Source organism: Cyprinodon tularosa, unplaced genomic scaffold (assembly GCF_016077235.1).
Source record: "Cyprinodon tularosa strain WSP-4 unplaced genomic scaffold, ASM1607723v1 ctg110, whole genome shotgun sequence".
NCBI lineage: Eukaryota > Metazoa > Chordata > Actinopteri > Cyprinodontiformes > Cyprinodontidae > Cyprinodon > Cyprinodon tularosa.
The window spans coordinates 615,480-627,370 of record NW_024037894.1 but is presented as its reverse complement, the minus strand read 5'-3'; the positions used below and the strand labels follow the sequence as shown (position 1 = coordinate 627,370).

The following is an 11,891-nucleotide window of genomic DNA, read 5'->3' as shown; positions in this document are numbered from 1 at the left end:
AAGGGTGCATACTAACACAACACAATGGAAGAGCTCCAGACCACCAGAGGGAGACGGTAGTTGACTCATATAGGACTAGCACGTAAACATTGCTAATAAAAAGACCTTTAGCAAAAAAAAAACGGGATGCCAAACAGAAGACATTGTCTCCCCCTAGTGGTCTGGAGAACTTATGCAGTGCTAGTTTGCAGCGTTTCTTAACATGCAGTTTTTGCTACTAGCATCAGTTTTCCTCTGTCTGTGTTTAGCATGTTTCTATGTTGCTGTTTATTTTCTGGTATGGTTGCTTTTATTCTTTGCACAACATTTTTTATTTGCATTTTTTTTTTTCTTTTGTACTAGTCTCCCTTGAGTTCACAGAAACTTATCAAATATACTGTGAAGGTATCTTTGTATCTCAAAATGAAAATTGTGTCAGATTCTCATAGGATGTGTGCTGTGAATATCTGCAGCTCCTACAGAGAAACATCTGCCTCTTAGCTCATATTTGTGTCATTATAAACAGACAGCAACCTCACATTTACTGGCAGAGGTAAAAAGTAGTCAAATGTTGAAGGATGGTGGTATAACCAAAATCTCTTTACTCCTCCCAGCCAATAAGTGGTGCATCTGCGTTTGCTCGTTCTCATTCCGAACAGTTTGCCAGCCTGTTTCCAGGTCTGCTAATGCTAACCAAACATTTAACCTACTAGTTTAAGTAAAGCGGCAACCTCTGTGTGCCTTCTGAGCCCGTTTGCTTCTTTAAATTGGAATAATTGCTCTAAACCTTGATCGATCTTGAAAGGTTCAGTTTAGGCAAGTGGATGTGAAGTTTTTTCTATCTGATTCGAGCTCCAATTCACATCATGTCATCACAGGTCAATTTACCTCACAATTTACCATTAGGCAATACTAGGCAGTTGCCTTGGGCCCCAAGTTCCTGTGGGCCCCATAAAACTCTGTTTACATGTATGTTTTATACAACTATTCCTTATTTGTGCACATTAATTATGTTTTGGATAAGAATCCTTTCGCTAAAACGCCATCAAAACGCCTATGATCAATGTGGATCATACAAAATCCGTTCTCCACTTCCAAACTCAGCATCTCTTCATCCATGCCTGCCATAAGAAGTTGCTTTTGAAGTTGTAAAATGCGCTCTTGGAAGTTGTTGTGACTGGATTTGATTAAACTTTTAAGCCTTACAGCATAAAATAAATATTACAATCAAGATGAGAAATCTGCTTCCTGGTATGTTGAAGTACCAATAGTTTGCAAACTGCCTTCTTTTTTGAGACAGTATAAAATGTATGCTCCAATTAATAGTTACTGATTTGTGGTTATCCTATTATAATTTGACAAAACGGATCTTCTCAATGTTCTTTTCCTGTTTAATACGGCTGGAATTGCGGATCTGGAGAAGGCTGGAACTGTTTGAATAACTGATCTCTATTTTGATAAATAGAGCTCAGTGGTTTGAATCTATAGTCGAACTCTTCCGGCCTCCTTATTTTCACGACCTTCGAAGGACCCAGTCCAACCTACTGGACTGAACACACCCCACACATGCACAGTATAACATTTCTGTTAATGGTACTGTAGGTGGACAACTTCTGGTGCATTACTGCCCCCAACTGGTAAGGAGTGTAAAGGTTTCATCAGGACTGGTAAATTTGTACTTGAATTTTCACGAGGTTGCGTATAAATAAAAGTTGTGTAACTGGTATTCATAGTTTCTTAACTGGACTTTTCACGGATGATCTGATATTACATCTTTGAGTTGACCAAAATGAACAATTGATCTTAAATTTATTGACATTAAAGAAATGTATGTACAAATTCAGACTTCTTTGCATACATTTTTAGACAATCTTACCTAATATTAATTTCTGCAAGGCTCTGCATTATTTAAACAGCAAGCCTAAAGTCAAGGCAGGCTGCAAAGTTTTCCCATGTTCTCCTAAAACAGCCCTGACATCGGCTGGAGCCCAAAATGATCACAGGGGTCTGAATTCCTGAGTGTTTTTCTAAGAATTTAGTAATGTCAGAAACAATCCCTTATCTTCATGTTAAACTCCTGGCGGGTCCAGGCCTGCTCCTGCTGGAATGCCTCGGAGGGGATCGCCTCTGCTCGTCTTCGAGCACGTTTCCTCAAACTATTGCTTCTAAACCTAACAGTCTGGTTCCAGCTGTCAGAATCAGATGTTTCATGTCTTCCTGTTCTTTCTGTTCCTGCTCGCTGCCGTAGTTTCAGATGAACCACAAACACCACCAGCTTCAATTAAAGCAACATAATCTCCTACATGTGCTCCTTCTTTTTAATCACAGTAACATTATATGATCCTGAAGCTTCTGGAGGATGTAACCCCCCCCCCCACACACACACACACTTTATCCCATCTAGTCCTCCTGTGGTTGAGTGGGAAATTTGGAGAATTCATTTCAGCAACCACGCCACTCTAGGTCACATGTTCTGTATTTTTTCCCCCTTCTTTCCTCTTCCTAAATAAGGAATTTCAATTTTAGTGAGGAAACAAAGCTGGAGCTGTAGGGGCGGGTCATACAGTGAAATAAGAGGGTCTGAAGGCGTAACTGCTCTCTCTGTCTCTCTCTCTGTAGTCTGAGTTTAGCCAGAAGGTGTTTGCTGTATTAGTGCTGGTTACACACTCTGCACTGAGCCACCGAGGGAACAGGAAGAGCAACTCAAGGCCAAGCTCACTTCTACTCACCTGAAAGCAGCTGCAAGGTGAGTAAAAACTCTCACGGGCTTTGTCAGTTTCTGAATAATTTCTGGTTGTAGAGATTTCTTCCTTTTTTATTGAAGCTGTGGAATATTCCATGCAGGAAGAATGAAAGAGTTCAATAATTCAAGCGCCGCACCCTCTTCCTCTCTCTCTCTCTTGTTCTCATTCCTTCCTTTCTGTTAAATCATACACAGGTTTGGAGTTAATATTTAGTTGATTCTCTAGATTTAGACTTTCCTGTGTTCTGCCTCTCCACAAACCAGCATGAACTCGCCCATAGTTAATTTGCTCTGCAAACAGATTCAGGAAGTGAATTCAGAACATTATCTGTCCACACATGGCTCATGTCAGGCATGAGGTGAATTTCTTCATGGGTGAAGAGTTTTGAAAGTGAGACCAGTTGAGCGTGGTGCAAAACAAACATGAAAGCTGATATCAAATCAGTAGATTTTCTCAAACTGTGGTGCAACAGCAAGTAAGTTGTGAAAGCCTGCTAACGGATTACTGCAAGTCATAATGATGTGAAGGTGTAGGAGTGCTGGTGGGGAAATGACACGACTATGAGGAGCACAGATGGTGCTGCAGAGTCGACAAGTGAATTCTCTGGGTTTCAGGTAGAAAGGCGTAGCAAGGCGGGGGTTTAATGTAGAAGATGGAAATATTAGAAAGATCAAGAAGACTGAGTTCATTCCTTAATAAGAAAGAATTTGATGAATGTTTAAAAGGGTGGTGGGAGTAGGCTATGGAGAGAAACTTGTTCCAATATTATTAAAAGCAAAGGGCCCATAATAAAAAAGCAGGAAATTTTGCATTAAATGTGTTTAAGAAATAACACTTAGAAAAACTTCAAAAAAGGTTTTAAGTAATTGTTTGCGGTGTATGCAAAGTGCCACCAATATTTTTACTCTTTTTTTTTTTTTTTCAGATTGAATTATGTCAAATCTTTAACAAATGTGATACAAATATTTTAGACTTTAGATTTTCAACTATTCTTCTCAGATTTTTTTTTCAAACCTTTTGATTTATGTACCACAAATTCCAGACAATCTTTCTTTTTTTTTAAGATTTTCTTTTTAAGTTGCTTGCAATACTGAATTATAAGGATTATAATCATAAATTTTTTTTTTATCGCTTGTTACAAATTTCCCATTTACACTTCTGTCTGTGGACCAATAGAAATGCTAATAATAATGTCCAAACAGAGCAGCCTAATTTCTATTGGTCCGTGCAAAGGTCACCCAGAAGTGTCGAAGGTCAAATCTGTACACGGATTTGAAAAGAATACAATTTGGGAAACTTGGTCTCCCAAATAAAGTTGTAAAATATAATCTAAAAAAAATATATATTTACTTACTCTAAAACTTTTTCAAAGTTGCTTTTTTTGTTGCATTTTCTTCAAGATTTCCTTTTCTTTTTTTTAAGCACGTTTTTTAGTTTTTCATAATACTGGAACACATTTCTCTCCCTAGTAAACCAGCACACACAGAGTAAAACTAAAAACTCTGCAAGTTCTACAGTTGGTAAATCATAGCCTAACTGAAGAATCACTATCAATAGAAAGGTGTGAAGAGCAAGAAATGTCACAGCTATTTTTATTGCATCATTCCTATTAAGAAAAAATGTTTTAGTTTTATAATTTTCCTATAAACTTCAAACATGTTTAAAAAACTTTTTTTTATCCCGCTGTACACTCATTCATGTGGATATAGCATTAGCAGGAATGTTGTTAAAACGAAATGGAGGACAAAAGAAAACAAAGCACTTTCACACTGGATTTTCTGGCAGGTTTTAACATGAAGCATTGCCTGTTAGCAGGATGGCTACATGGAGAGATAGCCTGACTAACCAGCTTTCTCTCAACTTGTTGGAATGTTTACTCACAATAAAAGTAGAATAAGTTAAACAGAAATTCCGGGGTTTATAATCTATATTTCCTCTTGCATCTAATTATTAAATCAGAAAACCATTACAGGTATAAATGTTGTCTTGGCAAAATTGACACGATTGCTTGTTGTTAAAAAGGTAAATCTTTCTGGGGACTTTTCTTTAACCTCTTGGTTAAAGGCATGAAACCTTGTCACAATCTTCTGAGGATCTCACAGCGCAGCACACCCGGTTTGACCCCTGACTGAAAGCGAAACCATATTGAGCTCAGACAAGAAACCTCTAAACACACTGTGTCCCCAGTAGTAGAGGGGACTTGATGGTGCGAAATGCTTGGATGCTCCAGACACCCTTTCTGAAGCCCCAGTCCATCACCTGAATACAAACGCCTCTGAAACACTCAGATAGCAGACCATTATGTTTCAGGTCAGAGGATAAGCAATATGTGGCTGCAGAGAACCGCACAGGAGATCTACTGCTCTAAAATTGTGTGGTTATCGCAGCGAGTTTGACTTCGTCATGCCTGGTTTCAGACTGAGACGTCCTGATGTTTGCAGCTGCAAGCTGTTAACCCGAGCAAGCCAGGACACCGCTGATGAAACTCCTCAGATTGAGAAACATCACTGTAGATGTTTGTTTTCAAGACTGTGGCAACAAGATGATTTACAGGACAGAAAGAGGAACCCCAGCATCCACCACCCCCCCATCTGTAACCACTGAAAGCAGAATCTTAAGAGCGACAATATCCAAGAGATCCTTCGTCATGTTATCATCGCTTATTGTGTAATTCTGTGCTGCAATGGACCAAATAGGTGTGTCTCTTCCCGGGAGGAGCTAATGCTTCATGGATCAAATTAAATTCTCCTTTTACGCTGGTAATTAAAGAAAACAGCGCTTCTGTGCATTCATTCTGGACTGCATGAAGTCTGGAGGGAGTTTAGTTAGACCTCCATACATTTGTTATCTGGAACTCTGGGAATCCAGAAACTGCAGGGCTTTGCATCTCTGAGCAGACGGGCCGATTATTGTTAGAATTTAGCTTCTGACTGCAGTGTTTGTCATTTTAAAGCTTGTTCCCATGGTGACAAATGTTGTTGTTTTGTTTAGATTTCTGTGCTCATAGCTACCTTTGTCAGGAAGAGGGGGAGAGGAAGTGTGAGTAGAGTGAGCAAACAGGATGCAGGGAGCTGGGTGGTTCTACAGGAAGTGCATACAGCATTAATAACTCGGATAGGCCGACCACAATTACTTACAGAGAGCGGGTGGGGGTGTAATTCCCCGAGACATCCATCACTTTAATTTTCATGTCTTTTTTGGATAATTACTACCATGGCCTAGAAAATGGAAAAGCCACCACTCATTGTTGTACACATGATTATTTACAGCCCAAAGTTAAATGAGACACTAGGAAAGGGACAAAGGCTGTGGAGTTTTCTCTCTCAGAGCAGCAACTGGTTTTACCTTTTATAGTTTATGCACACAGGAAAAAATAATTATTTCAATAAAGAGCAATAAAACAGTTAAAGTGGCTTTTCATTAGTATTTACACGTTCAACCCTTCCAACTGTATTTTCTTTCCACTAATCAATTACCTGCAACTATTTTATCACAAAACTTTGATCAAATGCGTCTCACTTCTGGGGGCGGGGCTTTCCTCTTGAGACTCATTTCTATTGGTCAGCTGGACGTTAGCAACAGTATTTTATGTAATATTTTTTTTTTTTGTCAGAGTGTGATCAATAGTGTAATCTGAAAATAATTTAATTTGAAAAACTCAATCTGAAAAGGGAAACTTAAAAAATAAAAATACAAAATCTGTTAAGAAAATTTGAATATTTGGAGGAAAAAATAAAAGTAATTATGAAAAGTAAAGCCTAAGAGAAGAGCTAAGTTTCTAACCTTTATTTGCTAAGGGAACAAATTAACTCCATAAGTCAGCTTTGAATCACTGTTTGTACTAGCTTTGCACCGGTGGCCGCTGCTGCTCTCTAAAACAGGCGAGGCTCAATGGTGCTAATTAAATCCAAATGTCACATATTGCATTAAGAAATATTGAAAATCATAAAACGCATCAGTACAGCCAGTGAAAATGGCAGCTGTGAAGCTGCTCTGAAATAAACTCCAGAAACCATGGCAACAGTTCAGCACAAGATGACCGTTCTGACTGATCACTTTTCCTCTGGAGAAATGTGAAAATCCTCCTCGCTGTCTGGCTGCTGTCAGTAATCCTTCAGTCTGTTGGCCAATCAGCATCCAGAAGTCAGCTTAGAGACCCGCTCTGCTCCACAGACCCCCCTAAGATGTTTAGCTTCTCTAGAAGTGACGTATTTTGGGGTTTTCATCCAATCAGGGCTCTACTCTCTCTGCTCACCTCAGCAGACTGAGGCTCACAGCTCAGCAGGGATTTCTCATAGAGGCTGACATGGAGCATTCTGCAGCTGATTAATGCTCCACATGAAATTAGATGCATTTTAGTGCAGTATAGTGACTACAGTTATTAAGTTTAAGAATGCATATTTTACAGATAATCTAACAAAATTTACAGTAGAGGTTTAGCCTCCCTATTGTTCAAAGAGAAATCACCACTACTTTGCACATGATTCTAAAAAGCTCACTGTCCAATTGGATGGAGTGTCTTATCATAGAGATGATTTTTCCACCCTGAAAGAATCGTTAATCTTCCTCAGCCGAGATGGTTTTGGTTCCCATTGTCTGCATGTTTGCTTTGTAAACAACATGCCTCGTGGAAAGCCTGTAACAGGTTTTCTTATTGCCACTCTTTCTTAGCTGATCCAGATTTGTGCTTTGCTAAACCTGTCTGCAGTGCCAATTTATATCTAAAACTAGAGGGGGAGGGCATGTATATAAATGCTAAATATCAGCAAAACCACAAAGAAAGCAGTGAGGTATAGAACTAGAAAGTTGTGAATTAATCATTGCAGCTCAGTCCTTACTGTAATTTATACCACTGAGACGTAGTAGACCCAGAAGAACAAAGTCATTCTTCAGTCAGGATTTCCTTTCTGCTGGATAATCTCCCCAACATTTTCTCACATGATGCTTCATCCCCCACTGTTCACGCACATACTGATGGTGGTAGGCTAAACCCATCCCCTTAGTAGTTATGGGCTGCCATTGTGCGGCATCCAGGGAGCAGTGTGGGGTTAAGGGTCATTCCTCAGGGACCCAGAGTTGCAGTCTGTGGGAGTGGGGCTTAAACTCAGAATCTCTGAAAAAGGGAAACTTATAAAAACAGAATCCACTAGGCTAGCTAAACTTGGATCTCTCTTTTATTTGCATTGTTTTTGACCCATGGGGATACATATTACTATTTTACACCTTATAAACTGGAAACTTAAAAAAACAAAACCCTCCTCTTAGTCTATAGTTTGATCAATAAACTGCAGAAGAATTTATTCGATAACTGGGATCTAATGTTCAAACACACCAAATTGTGGAAAACATGACTAAATGCTTTTGTGCAGTAAAAAAATCATGTGATCTTTCCAAAACAATGTATTCATCTAAAAATGTGTGCTGGGCAAGAATGTGGCTATAAGTGCAGCTGCAGTGTGGAAACCCTGCGCAGGCAGGATGGGAGGCTTGGGCAAACAACCAGCTTAGTTACCGCTAACATTTATCATCCCTCAATAGGAACAACATGGCGAACAGGGGTCCAGCTTACGGCCTGAGCCGCGAGGTTCAGAGTAAGATTGATAAGAAGTACGACCCGGAACTGGAGGAGAGGCTGGTGAAGTGGATCGTCGCTCAGTGTGGCCCTGAAGTGGGGCAGCCTGAGCCAGACAAGACCGGCTTCCAACAGTGGCTCAAGGATGGATGTGTGAGTGTTTGGTCTGCAGACGTATTGGTTATGTAAACAGGACTCCGCAAATAAATGAAAGATTTGCTTCCCTCTGTGTTCAGGTGCTGTGTGAGCTCATCAACAGCCTGCATGGAGCCAACAAGCCAATCAAGAACATAAAAACCTCCACCATGGCTTTCAAACAGATGGAGCAAATCTCCATGTTCCTCAAAGCTGCAGAAAGCTACGGAGTCACCAAAACTGACATGTTCCAGACTGTAGACCTTTATGAAAGTAAGGAAACCTCCAGCTTTATACGTTCTGTGGGAAATATTCCAGAATAAATGAGGAACTTGATGTTCTTCCTCGTCTTAGGCTGTTTGTTCAAGTAAGGCTGTCTCATGTTTGCAGGCAAGGACCTGGCTGCTGTCCAGAGGACCCTGCTGGCTCTGGGTAGTTTGGCTGTCACAAAGAATGATGGGAACTACAAAGGAGATCCCAACTGGTTCCCCAAGTGTGTAACACTTCTTTAGTCTCTTTCTTTGTGACCAAATCCTAAAGATAATACATTTCTGAGGCAGCAGAAGCTGACAGGTGTTTTTATACAACTGCAGGAAATCACAGGAGAACAGGAGAGATTTTTCAGAGGATCAGCTGAATGAAGGCAGGAACGTCATCGGCCTGCAGATGGGCACGAATCGTGGAGCTTCTCAAGCCGGTATGACGGGTTACGGCCGGCCAAGGCAGATCATTAACAACCCCTGAAGAGGGAAGGAAACATCCCATCAGCAGGAACGCAGAAGCTGGGACTCTGACTTTGGCCATGACGAGAAAAGTGAGCTTAAGACGAAACTGGACCAGATTAGGGACCAAAGAATGCCTTCTCATTTGAAACGCGTATCACATAGAGACCTGATGATTCCTAAAGCCTGGTACATTGTTGATTTAAAGCTGCATCCTGTGAACGACGATTTTTAAAAGCATTGTTGGGTTTCTGTACAGAGATTATGAGCAGATGCCATCTCACCTCTTAATGACTATTCTTAAGTCTTCAATTTGATAAGCTGAATAGATTTCCCTGTAAATTAAAAGATCACTTGGTCCATCTGAAAACAGTCAATAATTAACAAACCACTGTCCATCACAGAACCCTCCTGCCATTAAAGAAACCGCAAACAATGTAAAACCATTTTCCATTCAAAACTTGACCCACTCTGCTGTAATTTCTAAAAGTGAGGCTGCAAAAAGGAACATGTTTTTTAGAGTAAAGACACAAAGGCTTCTGTTTAAAAAAAAAAAAAAAAAAAAAAAAGGTCCAACTCAAACATGAAGGCAGCATAAAGGTTTATTGAATGGTTTCTGCATAGACTGTTGAGCCTGGAGATGATTGAAAATGGCCTGCATTTTGGTTCACTAGGGATAATAAAAGAAAAATACCTCCTGCAGGTCAGATATTGACTGCTCATAACCTCTGCACAGAAAAAAATGTATGTTTGAACATGAACTGATTTGTCCTCTTTAAATGTCATTATTGTAACTATTACTGAAATAAAACTTCACCGGGTGGTGCATTCAAGGACACGCCGATGTCTGAGTGATAAGTTTGTAACAATTTAAACCACAGTTTGAGTTATTTATCAAATTCCACGTCTCTGTTTGCATATTTCCAGCTGCTAGTGTTGTCTTTCCAGCAGGATTATCGTTTCCTTTTTTTTTTTTTTTTTCTTCCTGTCATTCTGACCTTTACAGCATGATCTAGAAGAGCTGTGAGAGAACTTCCAGACGAAACTGAAGGTCAGCATATCCATTACTCAGCATGGAAGAGCAAAGTGAGCATAATTTAGCCAGGAGCGCTTCTGGGGGGTCTGGGCACCACCCTAAGGTTTTAACATCCCTCCCAACTGCTGGGAAATGGATTCAAGATTAGTTTTCTTAACAGATCTAACAGATCTGTTTTGACCAATTCAAACACCAGGATGTGCTCTTAAGAAAATCCAAATTTTTAAAAACTAATCTGTTTCGTTGAATAGTTTCTGTGCAGCAGAAAGATCCTGGGCTCCATCTCAGGTTACGGGTCTTTCTTCACATTCTCCCTGTTTATACGGGGGTTTCGTTGTCTTCCTCTTAAAGAAATCTCAAATACATAATTTTTTTTAGCTCATTGCTGACTTGACAACTGCACAAGAGAAATAAGGCTTTAATGAATTTGCAGCAGTTAAAAGTTAAAATCAAAAGTAATAAAACTGTAGAAAACAGATTTTATCAGAAAACGAATAACAGGACATCTTTTACATTGTAACAATAAAAAGAAAAAAAATTTTTTAAACCAAACTGATGGTACAGATTTGTAAAAATCTCTCATGGTCGAGCTCTTTTTTTCCCTGACTGGCTTCATCTTTTGCAGTGCCGGTTTTAACTCCTTCAAGAGTATAAGAAATGTCCATCAGGGACTAGGTCTACTAGAAACAAGGGTTTGCCAAAGGTTCCTGAGTCCTTGCTGAGGGAGCTTTTTAAAGTTGTAGGGAAATCATATTTAAATGTCAAATCATTCTTGCTTAAATATTATATAAATATTATATAAATGTATTGTCCCAAAGTTTCTATTTTTAAAATGCTATCTTAAAATGTTTTTTTTTTTATCTTATGCAGGCCAGTTAGTTATACATCAGCTTGTACACCTAAATTCGGCCAATTGTATATCAACGTCATCTGTCCATCATATTTTTTGGTCATAGCATCTTGATTCATATGTCGCAGCTAATATACGCAACGGTTGAAATAAGAATTTACTGTCCCATTGAGTTCCGTCCCAGTGTTTACAGGGATAGACGTCTGTGCCTTTGGCAGGCGTAGAGCTAACAGAACTGGCAGCATCACAAGGCGAGGGCTCAAACATGTACGGCTGTAAGCCTTCTACACCAAACCAAGCTTCTGGTGTCCTCTTCCACAACAAGTTTGTCCCAGCTTTCCTCTAAATAAAAAAATGTATGAAGGAGACTCATCCAGGACCTCCCACACAAAACTCTCCTTTTGCATGTTTCTGCTGTCCATAGCGTTCCTTGACAGTGTCGTTGCTAAGTGCTACTTGGTCCCAATGTAATTTCCCATTGGGAACCTACTAGCACTAAGTTGTTAACTGGTTTGCAAGATGCTTCCGAGACACCGACCACAACCAAACTGGCTTGCGAACCTTTCGTCACAACAATCCCGCCCTTTTGATAATGAACCGATCCAATTCACTTTATTCACTCATGAAAAATCGTGCACCACTCGGGAAAATTCAGAAATGCAATGGTTGGACCAGTTGTTTCCCTACGACTTTACATTTTTTTGTTTTAAAAGACATTTGGGGAATTCAAAAGCTATCTTGCCTACTTATGTAATACAACCGATTTGATGCATATTTGCTAGAACGGGCATCAAGGGGTTGGGTAGATTGGTGCCTCTATTTTGCCCTGTGGTTGTCCCAATCCCAAACTGTC

The 11,891-nt window shown here is 39.8% G+C and overlaps 1 protein-coding gene across 1 annotated transcript; it reads left to right on the top strand.

Moving 5' to 3' along the window:
* The first annotated feature begins 2,564 nt into the window (after positions 1-2,564).
* LOC119790995 (transgelin-like) lies at positions 2,565-10,027 on the top strand. The gene is made up of 5 exons (XM_038296787.1): positions 2,565-2,725; positions 8,262-8,448; positions 8,532-8,703; positions 8,821-8,923; positions 9,024-10,027. Exons 2-5 carry the CDS (start codon positions 8,269-8,271, stop codon positions 9,172-9,174), a joined length of 606 nt encoding a protein of 201 aa, XP_038152715.1. The 5' UTR covers positions 2,565-2,725; positions 8,262-8,268; the 3' UTR covers positions 9,175-10,027.
* The last annotated feature ends 1,864 nt before the right edge of the window (positions 10,028-11,891 follow it).